Genomic DNA, 18,193 nt, shown 5'->3' on the forward strand with positions numbered 1-18,193 from the left:
ATAGATGAACACTTTTTGATTGAGATCTTGATGAAGCCAAATGGAGACCAGGTTGAAGTCTCATTCTAACTTCAATATGTTAGTCTGCTGAAGGAGATCCAATCCAAGATTTTATTGATGGGTCCAGAGTACACAAGCGAGATGAAAACCACACACTTAGGTTCATCTCAGCTTGAAAAGTTGGTGGAGGCCAGAGTTCTAAATTGTTTTAGGTAAGGGTCATGTTTGGTCAGGTCTTACTATCCACAAACAGTCATAATCACTTCCAAATCAACTTATCAGTGAGTCAACCAGATCAACTTGGGTAGGTAAATCCTTCACCAGAAAGGCGAGGCATTGAATTTGGTGCAAAGAGATATCTTAGGTTGAGTATCAGCTGGAGCAGCAAATAAAGAGATAAAGGAAAGGTGTAAAGGAAAGGTGAAGAACACCTTTCCTGGGCTTCTCCAGTAGTCTTATATAGTGAGATGACAACTAGATGCCACACAATGAACATGTTGCTAAGCAGAAATATGAAAGAGAGTATCAAATGTAAGTCACACAGGCCTGTAGAGAACGCTAGTCTCATAGGACTTTTGACACAACAATAGGGGGTTCAAGGTTAAAGGTTTTTACATAATTTTATGCTACAACAAATTGCCCGTTGTTGTAAGATATGCGTGAAGGTTTCAAAGGGGGACAACTGGCACCTAAAAAGGTGTCCCATATTAGGGGGGCTCAAGTCAAAATATTTTACTACTTTTATTGTAATTTTTTTTTCCCAATTGCATAAAATTTACGCAAAATTTTATGCAATTGGGAAAAGTTATACGACATCCCAAATTTTTTTAAGCAGCAAATTTACGCAAATTTGCGTAAATCTGCTGCTCAGAAGGAGATCCGACAGAAATTTTTACGGTCCTTTTTACGAATTGGGAAACGTTTTTACAGCACAGTACCGTAAAAAACTTTCCCAAATTTTTTAAGAAAAGGCCGCAAAATTTTTGACTTGAGCCCCCTTATTGAAAACATGTTGATTTTACAAAGATTTTTTTTTGTGAACAACTTGTCCAGATTCCTGAAAAGAAAAACTCAAAACCCCCAAATGGATAGGTGGGACTGATCTTAACTTTTAAATCATGTTTGTTGGGGCTATGGAAATGATCAAGGGATGATCACCACTGTCCCTGTTCCAAAAGCATCAAACAGGTCCAGTACAGGTCCAGTTTATAATACACTCCAAGTAATGGGGCAGTTTGAGTTTGAGATTTGTAGGGTATGTACATTCACAGACTGGTAGTATGGATAAGGGATCATGGGTTTATACAGGGTTGAATATACCCTGTATGTCCCTGGCTTCAAGTATTCCTCATTCCTCATCTGGACTTTAAGCTTTCTAAACTCTACAAGGTACTGAGTGAAGCAGAAAAGGGGTGTCTATGAAGTAACAATTTGTACATCATTCTACAATATCCTCAGATGACAAAACTGAGCAATTAGGTTTACTAGGTGTTGACTTCGAACTAGCTGGTGATTGGTGATTGGATGCAATACATGTTTGATCTGAAAAGTGGTGATTGCTTGGTAATTCATTGTGGATGGAATGTACCAAAAAAGAGTCTGTAAGTGGTGATTGCTTGGCGATTTTTTGCTTGATAGATTGAACCAAAAATGTGTTTCACTTTGATTTGGTGAGTAGAAACAGCAAGAATTTGATTGGATGGTTGAATTTGATTGCCAACTTGTGATTGTTACAATTCTGATCTGATATTGAATTTGAATTTGATAACAATTACAATTTAATAATCTTGATTCAATCTTCAAAATTGATGACCAGTAAAATATATTGGTTGTTTTGATTACTTTGATTTCCATTGTGATTTTGCAAAGAGAATTTGAAGTACTGAAAAAAAGAATCACCACATAAAAATATCACATATACAGTGCTTATACCTGGGGAAATATTCATGTCATTTTTTGTGCAAATTCTGTGCAAGACATGAATAGAACTGGCACAGAGCTTTCATGCAGCTTGCAAGTTGGTCTTGCATGGTTTCTGCGCCAGTTGGAACACAATAGCTGGGGCCAAAAATTTTGATGTCTTTGGAAAACTTGCGAAAGGGCACTGCAAAAATAAAATCCAGAAAAGGATAATTTGGAAACTGGAATGAGGGGTCAAAGTGAAGATCACATTGAGGCTTCAGTGGGATTTTCCCAGTTCCATTGTAGGTTTGTAGAGCTGTTGGATCATATTTTGAATCACTGAGAAATATGTGATAAACGAAAGTTACAAAAAATAAAAAAGTTAGAACCAAGCATTCTGTAAGCAAGGGCACAGATCAGGTGTGAGCCAGAGGACTTGACCAATCTGGCAATCTTTTTAAAATCAACAGTATGTACTTATTTCCATGCTACAGGTGCTCAAAGGCCCAACAGCACCTGTATAATTCCACAAAAATATGGAATGAGTGACAAACACAGTAGACCTGCTCCACCACAGTAGGGCTGTGACCCGGCCCTGAGTGTGACGGGACTGCCTGGGGGCCGAACCCGGACTTGGGTAGACCCAAGTACCTTCAAAATATGCGCGGGGCCGACCAGGGCGTGCCAGAGTGGCAATGCAGGGCATTCTAGAAGTCCAATAATGGTTTAGGTCTGTCAGAATACAATCTTCCAACTACGGTGGCTGTGGAGCGCCAATTGAGTCAAAACCCCCAAAAGCGCAAATTCTACATGAAACCTCGGCAGAAAGCCCCGCTGAGCCTGTCCCGATCCTGAGTCCGCTGAGGTCCGCTGGCCTGGGAACAGGCTTCCCCTCATTCGACTTAATTTTGTGCAATTATTCAGCTTTCTATTCTCGTTTGTTGGCAACTCATCTATACTTTTTGAGTCCTGATTTTTCAAGTATTGCCGAGCAAGCAAAGAAAATGTAACCCAGAAATGACCATTCACAAATTGTGTACTTCCCCCCCAAAACCTATGAAGATCACCTTTCATGAAAGCATCATGGGGGTCTTGTTGAGACAATGATGATTATCCAAACACATAGTAACACACTTTACCATATTATCTGATGATTGGGATACATAATTTGTTCGATATGATGAAGGGTTTATTGATCAATCAACACAACACGGCTTTTCTAGAGCGGTCATTCAAAAAGAATCTTTTCGCATGCTCCACCTAACATATGAATTTAGGATGATCTCCTATAGCTGATATGAAGAAAGGGATGATTCACATTGATCAAGTTTGCTGCATAAGAATCGCACTGTCAAAGAGGACACCTGGGGGTGACAACGGGTAAAGTGCTGTCCGAGGCAGCGGACTCTGGGTCGGGATAGGCTCAACGGGGCTTTCTGAGGGTGTTTCATGTACATTTTTTGCTTTTTGGGGTTTTGACTCATTTGGCGCAAACTTAACCCGTCCCTCTCAGTCGCGCGAGACGCTCCCCGAGAGAGGGACTTACGGCTAAAGTCGAAATTCAAGCGTGAGACCTGACGGGGCATTTAGCCCAAACCAGTCTCACATTATAAAACCATTTTTCCTATTTATAAACTCCTCACGCCCCAAAATGAAACTTGTGCGCTGAGAAGAGGCCGACAACCTCGTCTAGTCCCTTCCTCAAAAGAGGCATTTGCCGAGGAATTATCCTGACAAAACCTCCGGGGCCGCAAGTCGGTGCTCTCAAGCGTTACAGCGAACAGATTTGCTGCGCGTCAGAAAGATTGAGTTTCAGGCGTACAGGGCAAACAACACTTCTACAATGCATTATCTTAGGGGTCTGGCATAACGCAGGCAAACTGCATAATACGCGCTGAGCAGTGTTCGAGATGACTCTATGGACTGAGTATTGTTTCATGATTATCAAGGAGACTGACTGATAACCACATTCTCAGCATAAGATGTTCCTACAACTGGCAAGGCATATAGCAAAATAAGCACGAGCAGAAACAGAACCACGCGTCCAACATTCTTCAGCCTGATCCCACCCAGTAAACCGCTGATATTGCAAGGAAGGGATATTAGTATGAGTAATTCATGCCTCTGAATTAGGAGAATGCTCTCGGAATCTACCTTGATCCCAAAACATTTTGATTTCACGGAGGGGGCCACGGGTAAGCACCGTTGTCGTTAATGTGAAGGTCGTTGGCCTGAGGACTCACAATCACAAAGTATGTGAGGACTCCAATGAAGAACAATATATATATACGTTTCACTCACCTCCGATTGAATGAACTCGTACCATATATGGTTTTCATTTCCCGCGCCGTGAATGAGATCGCGCAGGGCTTTGAACAGTCGAATAAGAACAGAGCAAGAGTAGGTTCCCGTCCCAAGAAAGGAGCGTCGATGACCCCATAGGCGACGGTGCTCAAGCAACGTGATAATAAAATCATACACGGTCATGTGTTGACTTTGAATGAAGCCAATGATGTTGCGACATCTGGCGAAGAGCAAGTCAGGACTGGGAGGCGGCTGGTGTGAGTACGTCACTTTGGTTAAAGGCCTGACGGAAGCGACAAAGTCTTGGACTGATAAGCCTTCAGAAATAATAAAGTCGGTGATGTTCGCAATATGCTCCTCGCGAATGATGTCGGCACGACGCTCCGGAATTCGTTCCTCGCGCTGATCGGCGCGCTCGTCCTCGCTGTCAGGAATTACAATGGACTCTGGGGTAGATCGATCCATGGTTGGTAATTAGGGGGTTGAAATGATGTCAATAACAGAGGAGACCCATTTATGTATACGGGGCAAGGGCCCCTCTCTCTATACCCCTTGGAACACCATGTGATCCGCTCGGATTAGAGTAACAATCCATTCCGAATGGGTGTTATGAGACAAGTGAGATTGTATCCCTTCAATCCGGCATAGTGGGATTGTTGGGATACAGTGTAGTTCCTTACAATGGATCCCAATGTTGAGAAGGAATACTCATCCGGTTTGAGCATTTGACACAAGTCGGGATACATCCGTTACGATCTTGCCCACACCGCCGACTCAGCACGAAAGAAGGCATATGAGCTATGATTGTGATATTTTTCACAAGGTGGGGGTTGATATTATCAGAATCCTTGTTATATCACCCGTCAGGAAAAACTGATAGTTTTTATTATACATCGAATATGCCACAACAACATCAACAACATAGCCAACCAACACCACCCATGTCTTTGACGCTTAGTCACACATTAGAGATATTGGCGCATATGTCCAAACTGGATTTTTCACCTAGGGATTTCATGTATACATTCTTCTCCTCTAATCACGCGGAATGCATATATCGCTGTCGCTTGATGAAGAACGGATCTGGAGAGAAACAAAACAAATCGATATTGAAAAATTACGGGAACCTTATCAAGTCGTCAGAAGTAGGGCTGCAATTCTGGGAAACATTCATTTTGAATGAGGTTAGTCGCGCCAACAAAGAAAAGACCGTTTTGTAAACATTGGTTAATATTTGATTGCAGGCATCCGCAATTGTAAATGGACAAGACGTGGTTCGTGGTGCTTACCCTAAAGGCGCATACGTCAGCTCGAATCAGATCCCAAGTGACTTCTTCAGCGAGAGTTCAGAAGCCAGACGCACTGAGAAAATCAAGGATGGAATGCCATTCTTGCATTCCTTGATTTCACAGAAAATATCAATGTCGTTGAAACACAAGGCGTCGAAACCGGATAGTCCATTTGTTAAACCAAATGACAACAGCTCAAGACGTACCTCGATAAATCCCAAAACCCCCAAAACCCCCGAGTCTGCGGTCACGAGACGTAATTCGCTCAACCCCACCGAACCTTCTGTGAAAGGGGATGAGGAAGACGAGGTGTTGTCACTCGCCAACTTGGTGTACGTGAAGTCGACACCATCTGAAGTGGCGGATCATAAAGCCCAGGAGGTAAGCCACACTTACTACAAACGTCTGATTGAGGGAAGATAGTGACGAAGTATTCGGTCATGCAGGTTCCGGTAGCGATTTGTGCCATGATCGCATATCAATGCAATCGGCGTTGCAATGCGGTGCCCCTGCAGAATGGTCTGATGGTCTTGGCCGGAGGTGTTTCCTGCAGGGTTAATGAATATTTACAATGTTTCGGTTTGACGACACAGGTGTTCCATGCTGTCCTCGACGCCATGGAACACCTGCGTATATCCCAAGAGGCCCAGCTGATGGAGGTCTTCAAAGTTAATCAGAAACTGTTGCCATTGTTATGCTTTGACAACGTAGACATACACTTACGCATCCACAACTCTCGTATTGATCTGTCTTCGAGGCTATTTCATGGGACTTGGGGTTTCTACACGGTTTTTCGTGCGGCGCTGTTGGCAAGTTGTGATGCTGAAGCTCTTTCGCTGGCTGTTTTTGTGGAAGCAATGAAGAACAGCGACCAAAAACCCGTGATGATTGACTCTTTCGCCCCTCGTGCTGGCGAATCTGTCCATTTCGAGGCTGTCATCAAAGCTCAACTTGCTCTGGCGTTAGTGGAACATGTCAAACATCTCCCGAAAGGGCCATCGCCTCAAGACCTACCTCCTCTCGCCGTAGCTCCTCCAAAAATTGACCCTATCGAGTTTCACACGCCGAATATACACTTTTTGCGCATGATGGATGCGCCGGATTCATCAGCAGACGGCGTATCCCAAGTGCTCGATCAGGTGATGACTCAGATAGGTATGCAGAAAGAACAATATGCAGAAAACCTTCTGGTCGCCGGCGGCGATGTTGGTTCGAACCAATTGGTCAAAAGTCTTCGAGGGAAGCTCCACCCGCCAATTGACTCGATTGAAGGCCTTTCATGGGTCCTCTCGGTGTTTGGACCTGCACACACAACATGGAACTTCGCCGAGGCAGTATGGGCCTTGCACTGGGGTAACTCGAACGACGGTGAGGACCGAGGAGCCTGGCGGTCATCCTTCGAGTTAGGCGGTGATTATAGTAAGCCTGTTGTGCAACAGGACTTCAATTCCATAATGAGGTCCATTCAAATCGTCCATAAAGCAAATTTGGTATTCATCATTAGGTAAGCACAGTGGTCTATGATCGTTACATGCCAAGGTCTCATTGCTGAGGACTTACCATTGCAGTGAAGTATTGAGATCTTTAGCCAAAGTCAATCTGACACAGAAGTCCGAATGCCAGCATGTCCTGGATACCGCTTGGAAAAAGTACTTTGCAGCATCGGCGTTGAGGGAAGCACAAGAGAACTTAGATTGGAACAAATATAACCTAATGCTGAGATTACGTGACTTTGGCACCGTTGTCGAGGCTCATAACGCCACTCGCGCCGGGGACATAGGACGTCTGATCGCCATGTGGAAGCGGTGGGCGATAATGGCACAAGGCCTCACCGGCCTATCTCATTATGCTCGGCACATTCCGCGGATGGTGTTGCTCCTGGAAGAGGATCTACCCCCCCAGCTCGCCCATGTGATCAAGCATTCCCTTCTAGTGCCATCGCTCGAGCGAGATGGGCATTGGATGCCCATTGATGAATTTCTCGAGGTGCATATATTCTGGCTCAAAGAGGTTTATAACAACACGGTACATCAGTCTTCCTAATATGCGACTTCGACGTCCACCGTGCTGTGTTTGACTCATCTTATTTCCCAGGGCCATGGCACCGATATTGAGCGACTCACATACCGTTATTCAAATAACATACCCATGGTAAGGGCAAACTCAAGTCGAACAAGTCTTAAAATTAAATTGCTGATCATCTTCTATCACTTCATTTGTTTAATACAGTTGCGCCGGCTCATCCAACTTATCAAAGCCCATTCGGGACACAAAATCATATTCCAGTCCAACGCCAATAAGATAACCGACGCCTCCATGGCCAATTTCCTTCGCTATGCAAATGAGAACCTCTCCCAAAGGCCGGAGGACCGTGTGCGCCCAATGGTGACCAACGTGTTTGCCACAGGGCTATCCAACATGATTAAAATCATTCAAACTGAGTCAAGCGAGGGTCAATCATCGCGATATCGGTGGGGCTCGTCGCGAGGGTACGAGGCTGATGAGGCGGACGGCGAATTTCCTGAGGAAGGCTAGAGGTGGCAGTCTGTCAAAGGCAAATGCAGCGGGGTTTCAGTCATCTCAAGAACCATCATGTGTATATAGAGTTACACATATCTCCCCAAGAACTGACCGTGTTGCAATTGACTCGTTTCGAAGAGCTGGATTCATTTGGTGAGGGTCCTGCCCGCTTACGTGTTCCTGAGCCCTTTGGGGCTCTTGTAGCTTGATTCTTCAACCTTTCTTCACGAGCCATAGTTCTCTTCTCGGCCAGACGCTTGCGTTCCTTGGCTTCTCCTTTGATGCGCAACCTTTTGGCATTCGCCAGTGCCGCTTTCTGTGCATCTGCAAGTTCTTTATCCGCCAACTAGCGCCAGTGCAATTACAGGCGGTCAGCATGATGTCCCAGGGAATGCGTGACCACCTCTCTCACCTTAGCTTCTTTCATTGCTAGCTTCTCTGCGGCATCTCTCTTTTTGACCAATTCCGTCCCTTCCACTGAGACCGGCACTTTGGCAGGTCCTTTACGTCTAATGTTCTTACGACGTTGAACAGCTTGAGCAATAGCATCCGCAGCACCCTCGAACCCTTCTTGCCATTCCACAAAAGAGGCAAAAAGAGTTCGAAATTGGCCTCCAATGATCTCGCCAGGCAGGAAGATCCCCAGATCGCTAGGATTTTCAATAGTGTCGATATTCATGGCCAGATCCCACGCGAGGGCATCGGAGAAGTAGTCCCATGGGCCGACTTCCGAGTCCTTAGGGTAAGAATTGTAAAATGAACCTTCAAAAGCTCCACGCCACTTGGTCACCAGGCTTTTGAGAGGTGAGAAGGACCGGATGTCGTCCTCCGCCCCACATCTTAGTAGTTCCGGGCGCGATGAGACCTGTGAGTTTGGAGGTGGCAACGGGAGGTCATCCAGCATTTGATTCAGCTCAGGTTCGGTCCATTGGACGGCTTTGTCGAAATTGTCCACAGTGAGGCCTTTCTGTCCAAGCCAGAGGGCCTCTGCCTCCTCGGGTAGACAATTGCTACAGTCACATGGGGGCATTTCGGCTTTGAGTTGACGCGACTCCTCTTCTTGTACAACCCAGGCATCAGTTTTTAAAGGTATATAGCTGTGACTTCATTCATTTCATATGTGGTATGTTAGTTAAGCAATTCTATATAGGAATTTCCACTGCTGAACCACTCACGCAAGATCCACCGCCAGGGCCACACGCAGGCATACTGGCGTAATGGCCAAAGCGTCCATACAATCGTCGTCGCTCATCACAGTGGGTGTGTGAAAGTCTTCGATTTGATTTTTCCCATTCGTACAAGTGTTTTCGACTAAGAGGATAGCCAACCCGCGACGACCATCACGCCCACATCTTCCCGCCATCTGGGTAAAGTTACATGGGTCGTGTCGGCCTACCACAATCACGCGGCGCACGCGGTGCCAATTCTGGCCAAGTCCGAGCGCCAGTGTGCAGCACATGACCGCTAGGGCACCGGCTACGTACGCTTCGACTGCTGAGACCTTAGCTCTGGCACCTGTGGTTGCATGGTATCGGCGAGCAAACGACGACAGTCCGTTGTTAGCTTCAGCAGGCTGACCACGAGCGGAGTTGATCAGGCGAAGAAATTCCAGTGTAGCGTTCTGAGTTCCAGCGTAAATCAGCGTAGGTGGTATTTCCTCATTAGATACGAGCGTGTGGTGTGTAAAGACACCTTTCAAGGCCGTTTTCATAGGGCGTTTGAAAGTTCTTCATATGAAGCGGAGTTCCGGCCTTGTGAGTTTGGCTTGTAAGATATGTATATCTTGAGGCTCAATCTTGAGGTTAGTCAGGATGGCTTGGATAGCTTGAGGCGTGCATGTCGCCGACATCAGAAGTAGTGGAACCTTCTCAGTTGCGAGAAAGCGTCGTGCCAGATCTCCGTAGCTCGGTCAAAAAGCACCGGTGTCCTGGATTCTGGCAAAGCTGGCCAGCTTTTTGGCGTGTCCGCTTTTGACCAGGCCCCACATATATATCATATGTGCTTCGTCCACAACCTTGAGAATCAGACGTGATTGAAACCTTCGATCAAGGAACATTTTTGAAAATATCGTGTTTGTCAAGGCCACCTCTGGGCTCTGCAACAACCAACATGGGATCAACTCTTGTCGCAGAAGCACAATCTTGATGAGAACATCCAAACACACACAGCCGACTCACCACATAAATGAAAGTGTATTCACCACTCAATACAGCTTCACATAGTTCTCGTGTGCAGGTGCCGCCGGTCATATTTACCGCTTTCAGGCTTACATGCGATTTTTCCAATACCTGGCAATTGTGTCCCGTCAATAGCTATTTAACTAGTGATAATGATTATAAGCAGTTCACTAACTTGGTCGTCCCCCAGCGAATCCAAGGGGTTCATGCTCAACACGATGGGGGAATCGGCTTCCTCATACATGTGATACAAGAGTTCTGGAATTCGGCTCTTTCCAAATCCTGTTCCGGCGAGTAAAAAGATCGTGCGTCCGTTGATGAGATTTATGACGCTCTCGATTTGTTTGGGCCGAGCGGGGTAGCCATATGTCTTCTTAAACAGGTCTGCAACTAAGCGCGCTTGGATTTCTTCGCTAACGTTTTGAAACACAGCTTTCAATCGAGGTTTTTGAATTGCTTGCGTGATCTCATTGTTGCCAAACAGCTGACTTTGAGTTCTGCTTTGACTCCTACGTAGCATATCCGGGTTTATGATATTTTGGTAGACCAAGGGTGAACCGGTCAAAGGCGAATGAGGTGGTATACGATTGACTATGGTGGTGGAATACGAGGTGACGTCAAAGTGACTTTGTGGATTTCACTCACGAGGAGCTAGGGTGGTCGAACTGCAGTTTGATCACCCTAGGTTCTGGGTTTTGTCCCAGAAAGTGGATTTTAGGACACCGCAGTCTTGTACGGCCCTGACTCATGCACAAATATGAGCCCCGGAGGTTTTGTCAGGATAATTCCTCGGCAAATGCCTCTTTTGAGGAAGGGACTAGACGAGGTTGTCGGCCTCTTCTCAGCGCACAAGTTTCATTTTGGGGCGTGAGGAGTTTATAAATAGGAAAAATGGTTTTATAATGTGAGACTGGTTTGGGCTAAATGCCCCGTCAGGTCTCACGCTTGAATTTCGACTTTAGCCGTAAGTCCCTCTCTCGGGGAGCGTCTCGCGCGACTGAGAGGGACGGGTTAAGTTTGCATTTGGCGCTCCACAGCCACCGTATCCAACCCTGTATACGGATTATGGTGAGATATGGCTGGCGGAAACAAGGCCGCCACCTCGGGAGGGTTGGGCGCCGGACCTGCCCGATGCCTCTGCGGGGCCAAGTTTACTGTCATTCAGCGAGGTTTGAAAAGCCCCGGGGCGCGTACCGTCAGCTCTGTGAGAGCTGTCGGGCAGAGTTGGCTGGCCGGGTCCGGTCCGGGTCACAGCCCTACACCACAGTACTTTTGTGCACCAGGATAAAGATATAATCTGATAATTTCCCCCAATGGTTTTGAAAATGAAGATCTCATTTCACTTTCCAAAACTTCTCATTCCATCATTCTGCTTTCTGGACATGATACAAGGCAAAAATAGCGAAACTCTTTTGTTTCAACTTTTCTTGCCCCATCCACCCTTGCCCCTTAACACCCAGAGAGCCAACCCAACCAGGAGCCCTGTGGCCTGTTGCCCCCCCAACACACAATGCAACTCAAATGTTTAAGTCTACATAGCAAAGGGTCTTATGAGCAAAGTACATAGTCTTTTTGTGTAGTAAAGAAAAGATGTACAGCATCAATAGATAAAAGAAATAAATACAAAGGTATATAAATACAATTGCCTCTGAAATAACTGTTACCCATACACCCAGTGACCCATACTCTTCCTCAACCCATGGTTTTCTGGCTCCATATTTTTTATGGGTGGGGGAAATGAGTCAAAAACCCATTACTCTAAAGTGAACCTTGACCCATAGCTTTGTTTTGGAAAAAATGTCAAAAACCACATAGAAGACCCTTGAGAACTGCTTTCGAAGCTCTCCAAATCCTTTGACTCCATCAATCCCACACAAATCATCACAAGTTCAATACATCATCACAAATTCAACTTTTCTGCCAACAAAAACAATTCCTACATCTTCAAGAGCTGGTATCATTGAAGATTCTTCATAAAGATAACACAAGGTCTGTTCCCAAACTCTTAAGTACCACCAATGAGCATGCAAGTGGCCTTGAGACCTGGACTCTCAAGGAATTAGTCAAGTGATCAAACAACACAACCACAACACAGATATACCTGCTGCAGAGCACTCCACACTTGAGGTACCTGCTGAACAAGTGTACTCTGATTTACTCAAGTCTGTACATGTTACATATCACATATCACATCACACACATATATTCTGAAGCAGTCTGAGCATATGGGAGGGCTTGCCATTGAGCTCTGCAGGTATCTAGTGTAGCACTCTCCAAAACACTATGTAGTTCAGCCCACACTTTTGTCTTTCCTTTCCCAGTCTTCTTCAATATGCAATAAAAGCGCACCGCAAGTGTGCCTTGCGTTATGTGAAAAAAACTCTGCAATAACCCATGAATCCATTGGTATGCCTGAAAACCCATGCTTTTGGTTTCCATAAAAAAGGTATGGGTTACCTCAGCTTGAGCCTTGAAATGAGAAAATAATTTATGTACAGACTAGATCACGAAATTTTAACGGAAAGAAACTGAAAGAAAAGATTGGTTTAAAGTTTGTTGATAACTTTTTTGCATTTACTCATTCATTTTTCTCGGTCGACCGACAGATTGCTCACGGTGCTTGTATGCATTCATAATTCGAAGAATCATTCAACTTCTTGACCATTCATCCTATGACGTCCTTGTCTCTTTCTCTCATCCCGTTCTGTTGACGTGAGACTTGAGTATATCAAATCAAATCAAATCGGCCAACGTATTGAGCGGTGTGCGAAAGAAAAAAAGACATTATGAGATATGTACACAAACATCTCGAGGTATCATCAAGTCTTTTAAAGATATTTGAAACCCCGTTCGTCCACCTCCGATTTATAACACCCTTCTGCGTACCCATCTAAATATCCCTTTCCCTTTATTTACACCGTTTAATCTACCGCAAATTTACACTCCTTTTTCACGTCATCACATCATCCTCAAGTAGGGATTGTTCGACTCATTGTCCCATCGGTTTCTGACTGCTCGACCAGAGCGCCATCGCGAGCCACATTCCAATGGCTCCTCACAATCACCTTCTACAATGCGTCTACGTGACGCTTTCTCTCTTTTGTCTGCTCTCTCAGCCCTTCGTGTGTTTGGGGGTCGATATGAACCCCATTGAAGAGCTGGAGTACCTCGTGAAATTACAAGATGGCGTGGTGAGTCTTTCAGAACCTTACTTCGTTTCAGCCTAGCAAGCCTCGAGTGACTTGATGTTGATGAATCTTTCTGACCCAGTCCGTAGACAGTGTTTGTGAAAAATTGAAAGAACAAGACGTCAAACACCAAGTGACAATGAAGATGGACACGAACGACCTCGTAAACCTTTTCACGATCAAACTCAAGAGTGCTTCAGACGCAGAAGTTCTTAACCAAAACCCCCAGGTCATGGTAAGAGCTCCGGACTGATCAGCTCCATATGCACTATTGCGTTGGAGCACGCGTCTTACAATCTGAACTTCTGCTTTATCAGAAAGTACAAGCCGTACAGACCATGAAACGTGCGGATCCAACGATGGGCAACACGTTGACTACCCAAGGTGTCAAGCCCACCAATAGCGCCTTTGGACCGCATCGACAGACTCGCGTCGCTGACATGCACAAGTTAGGCCGGTTTGGACAAGGGATAAAGATAGCTATCATTGATAGCGGTGTTGATTGCTCTCATCCTGCCCTGGGTGGCGGTTTCGGACCAGGAAAGAAAATTTCTTTCGGTGCTGATCTCGTTGGAGATAACTTTGACGGCCACACGGTGAACAACCCCAATCCCACCCCGTGTACGCCCTGTGGAGTATGTAACTTTTATTCTTTCAGGTGTCGTTCGTGATAATGACACTTCTGTGTGTTGGTCTCGGCAGATGCATGGCACTCACACAACCGGTATCATTGGTGCCGATGACGTTGGATTCGGCTTCAACGGAGTTGCCCCAAATGCTACTCTGGGAATGTACCGTACGTTGATACCAAACACGATGATTGCTTGTCATTGGAGCCGATGCTGATGATAAACTGTCTCGTTCGTCCTGTCACAGGAGGTGAGCTTGCTACTTTGTGTGACAGTGCCGTGTTGAAACGCTGATTCCACTCGACCACAGTATTTGGATGTGATGGCTCGGCCGGAACTACTGATGCTCTAACGGCCAAGGCGTTGCTTCAAGCCTACAAGGATGGAGGTTTGTGCTCATCATATCTTTCCGCGTCGTTAACCTAGCTGATGCGGATGTTTGGTGCGTGCAGCTCAAATCATATCTGGATCCTTGGGAGGTATTGGGGGTTGGTCCACAGGTGATATCCTCAGTGATACCGTCGATGCTCTTGCCGCCAAAGGAGTCATCGTCGTTCTCGCTGTCGGAAACGAAGGAAATGTGAGGCAACCGACACTTATTTCCATTCAAAGAAGCATATTTCTCTGACTCCCCCCGTCACATCGTCTCCCTGCGCTCGTATCGCATCCATAGGAAGGTGTATTCTATACAGAAACTCCAGCTGCATCTCCCTCCGTGATCTCGACAGGCTGGGTACAATCATCCACTACAGTCATGACCACCTTCGTGGCCTCCAACAATAAGGAGATGTCTTACCACTCTGCCTCTCGGATCAATGGAACTAATCTTAAGGTCTGGTTCAATCCTAATATTGGGCCGGAAGGTGATGCTTGTTCGCCCCCGGGGCCAGAAAGCCTTGATTTATCAAATGTAGTTGTGTTGATCAAAAGAGGGTTGGTTGTGACCTCTCAATACCATGTATTTATTGGCTTATTCGTTGACGATTGATTTCGGTTTGCATGACGTCAGTGTTTGTACCTTCATAACCAAGTTACAAAACGTCAGAAAGCGTGGCGCGCGCCGTGTGTTGATATACATGGTCAGCAGTTTATTGATGCGCAAATAGCTGATGGTGCTGAATTCAACTGACGTAGTTTTCTATCAGACCGACGAGAACATAGTAACGCTAGAAGGTAGGTTGCAAGGGATTGATCTTGGTACAATTTCGAATAGCGATGGATTGTACATCATCCAGCAAGCCCAGCAGGATCCCAATTTCTCACTTAGTTTCCCCGAAAGGCCTCATCTTTTTGGTTAGTGTTTTACTGACGAATTTGAAAGCGCCTACATGGGAGCTGAACTGTTTCACTTCTTTGTGACGCAGCGCCAGCGTACGACGCCGGACAAGTGAACCCCGCCTCAAACTAGTGAGACCCTAATTCAGCTTGCGTGAATCCGCTGTCTCGTAGTTGAACTGATTCAGTAAACAATTCTGTCCAGTGGGCCAAGTTTTGACTTCAAGAGCATCCAGCCAAACTTTTGTGCAGTCGGTGGAAATATGCTATGTGAGCAGAGTTCTTGAATCGCTGGTTATCGACGATAAGTGTGTATTTACTAGTTGACCTTTCTATCAAAGCGACCGTGCCTGTCAAGGATGGTAGCTACGTAAGTTGTCTAAACGCTGTCTCAGACCTTCGTTCTGCCTCCTGATATCGGTCAGTTATTCTCAGGCGGCAATGAGTGGATCGTCAATGGCCACCCCACAGGTTGGCTTTTTCCTTCCTATACTATTGCGGCCAATTTTATCTACTTCTCTGGATTGCAATTGATAGTCTTCTACTCACAGATGGCAGGTATTGCTGCTCTCGTTCTCAGTACCCGCACCGAAAAACTCAACATCCAACAATTGAGGGCCTTGTTATCCACCACGAGTCAAATGATTGTTACAATCAACAGCACTAGCATCCTAGAACGTGAGGTTTTGGTTCTCAGTACTCCGCTAGTCCAACATCTCACATGTACTCAACCATATTTTGTTGCGTATGTCTTTCAGCTGCAATTCATCAAGGTTCGGGCTTGGTAAATGCTTATTGTGCAGCATACACAAAGACGTTGGTATCAATAGGCTCGATGACTTTGAGGGATTTGGAGCACTTCACAGGAAGACAAGAGTTTACTATCACCAACGTTGGCACCCAGTCATACAGCTATACTATTGAGCACAGACCCGCTCAAACATTAGCCAGCTTTGCCCCCGGGACTAGCACCCCCTCCGCCAACCCTTTGCCCATCGATGGACATCCCCCTGCTAACATGCAAACCAACCCTCAGACGTTCCAAGTCGCTCCGGGACAAACCAAAACAATTGTTGTTCAATTCACCCCACCTCAGGGCTTGGACCAGAAAGTGCTCCCCATCTATTCGGGATATGTTTATCTGGTGTGTGGAAGATGGCTTATCATGTTGTTTTCGCCAGCTGACTCGCATACTTGGATGGTTTTGTTAGAAAACTGATTCGGAATGCGAGCGTCACTCCATTCCATATTATGGAGTTTACGGATCCATGAGGTCTCAGAAGTGTTAGCCATATCCGAATTCATCTTTGTCTGAGAGACACCTTCCTCACGTTATGCGAATTGTCTCTTTTTTAGATATCAATTACGGCCCCGACACTGAGCCTTGGACTCAGTATAAACTTCCGCGTGTCTCTAATTCCAACCGTACTACGCCAACGAAGCCCTTCACATTTGCAGCCGACGACGTGCCATGGATGCGATATAGACTTGACAGTGAGTTTAGCCTCTCTTACCTTATGGTCTTCGGCATCATGAATTCTTACGTGTTACTCTCCATTAGTGGGAACCCCGTGGTCACAGCTGGACCTGGCAACCTCAGACTCGATCTTGGGATCACGCGACCTAGCTCCATCGTCGGGTCCGGAGGTGTCTCTTGATGCTTACAGAAATATAAAACTCATCGAGAGTACTTTCCGTGGGGTGAAGCTCCTGGGACGTCTTGACAAGTCCAACAACACCTTTGCGAACCGTCCTGCGTTAGTAATTCATCATCTTTAGTCAACGATCTTATTCTCACATCCTCAACTTCGTTTTCTTCAGGGCAACGGTGACATTTGTACAGCCACTCTCCGGATTGATGAACCCTTACACTAATTTGACAGCGGCTGTGAATATCCCCGATGGTTCATACAAGATACTGTTACGGTGAGTTCATTTACACTTGGTAGCTCAATTATGCGACTCATAGAGGCTGACACATTGGCCTTTCAGTGTCTTATCCATCTTTGGTGACCCGACCAAGCCCGGCGACTATGATGCCTACCTGTCAGACGCGTTCACAGTGGCCCGTACTGGCGCCCCTACTACCATACCTGCTTAAGACAAGTTGATTGTACACTCTTGCTACATTGTTGCTTGTCGTAATCGTTTTTATAGTCGTTCATTTTAACTCGCTCCTATTGAAGAAGCCAGTTGTTTATTAAACTTTCTTGTTACATTGAGATGTAATTGATGGATATTTGTTCTGCACAAAACCCGCCTGGTATCTTACACCGTTAATTTAGTACTCCTAGGAGATGACATGCTAGGTGAGGTGTCTCACTTTTTACAAACTTAACCACTCTCCGTACAGTTTGTAACTCTCTTCTTCATCGCTGGGAGAGGAAAAGTGCCCTTGCATTGTTGTCCTTTGTCTTGTCAGCCTGCTCTTTTGGTTAACTTGAAAGTTCGTCTTTGGTATCTCTTGCAACTATCTTGTCGTTTGTTGATTTGATTGTTTTGAAGATCATGTACCCCGTAAAACTTTGAGGAAATCGATTAACATTGATATCCTGCAAAAGCACAACTCAACCGGGATCGCGTAAAGCAAGCGAAAACACAATAATCGGGTATCTCCTGGTCTTCTGTAGGTATTGTCATTGTTTGGTGTCAGCCATTCTTGACTTTGACGGGGTGCTTGGTGTGTTTGAGATCATCAAAGGGTTATCCCAGAAATAATCCAACCACAAATATGGCCAAGAATGACAAAGTCTGAAGATCATTGCCGTTGCCTCCTCTTCCGTAAACACCTGAAATGTTGAAATGCTAGGGTGTCTATGCCCTTGTTGCAGCTGAAGATCAAGTTTAAAACATTGGAAATTATTCACCAGAGGGGTTGGAAGGATTCTATTGAAGTTTGTGGATAATGA

The 18,193-nt window shown here is 45.6% G+C and overlaps 4 protein-coding genes across 4 annotated transcripts; 2 read left to right on the forward strand and 2 right to left on the reverse strand.

Annotated features, from left to right (window-relative positions):
- Window positions 1-3,874: 3,874 nt before the first annotated feature.
- On the reverse strand, window positions 3,875-4,671 carry MELLADRAFT_109787 (uncharacterized protein; the record flags this gene model as incomplete). Its single annotated transcript, XM_007413918.1, has 2 exons — window positions 3,875-3,982; window positions 4,204-4,671. 2 exons carry the CDS (start codon window positions 4,669-4,671, stop codon window positions 3,875-3,877), a joined length of 576 nt encoding a protein of 191 aa, XP_007413980.1.
- A 434-nt stretch (window positions 4,672-5,105) lies between these two features.
- Window positions 5,106-7,003, forward strand: MELLADRAFT_66033 (uncharacterized protein; the record flags this gene model as incomplete). Its single annotated transcript, XM_007413803.1, has 3 exons — window positions 5,106-5,390; window positions 5,451-5,876; window positions 5,942-7,003. 3 exons carry the CDS (start codon window positions 5,106-5,108, stop codon window positions 7,001-7,003), a joined length of 1,773 nt encoding a protein of 590 aa, XP_007413865.1.
- A 767-nt stretch (window positions 7,004-7,770) lies between these two features.
- MELLADRAFT_109789 (uncharacterized protein) lies at window positions 7,771-9,045 on the reverse strand (the record flags this gene model as incomplete). The annotated part of the gene is made up of 4 exons (XM_007413917.1): window positions 7,771-7,904; window positions 8,007-8,040; window positions 8,128-8,361; window positions 8,428-9,045. The coding sequence occupies 4 exons, from the start codon at window positions 9,043-9,045 to the stop codon at window positions 7,771-7,773; spliced, it is 1,020 nt and encodes a 339-aa protein (XP_007413979.1).
- Window positions 9,046-13,239: 4,194 nt separating this feature from the next.
- Window positions 13,240-17,385, forward strand: MELLADRAFT_123509 (subtilisin protease; the record flags this gene model as incomplete). Its single annotated transcript, XM_007413804.1, has 20 exons — window positions 13,240-13,383; window positions 13,463-13,615; window positions 13,698-14,015; window positions 14,083-14,176; window positions 14,320-14,397; window positions 14,462-14,589; window positions 14,683-14,942; window positions 15,019-15,088; window positions 15,155-15,302; window positions 15,380-15,416; window positions 15,490-15,554; window positions 15,626-15,654; window positions 15,710-15,755; window positions 15,822-15,962; window positions 16,043-16,428; window positions 16,496-16,568; window positions 16,641-16,778; window positions 16,846-17,041; window positions 17,106-17,210; window positions 17,277-17,385. The coding sequence occupies 20 exons, from the start codon at window positions 13,240-13,242 to the stop codon at window positions 17,383-17,385; spliced, it is 2,718 nt and encodes a 905-aa protein (XP_007413866.1).
- Between the last annotated feature and the right edge of the window lie 808 nt (window positions 17,386-18,193).

Source organism: Melampsora larici-populina (assembly GCF_000204055.1).
Source record: "Melampsora larici-populina 98AG31 unplaced genomic scaffold MELLAscaffold_39, whole genome shotgun sequence".
Taxonomy (NCBI): Eukaryota; Fungi; Basidiomycota; class Pucciniomycetes; order Pucciniales; family Melampsoraceae; genus Melampsora; species Melampsora laricis-populina.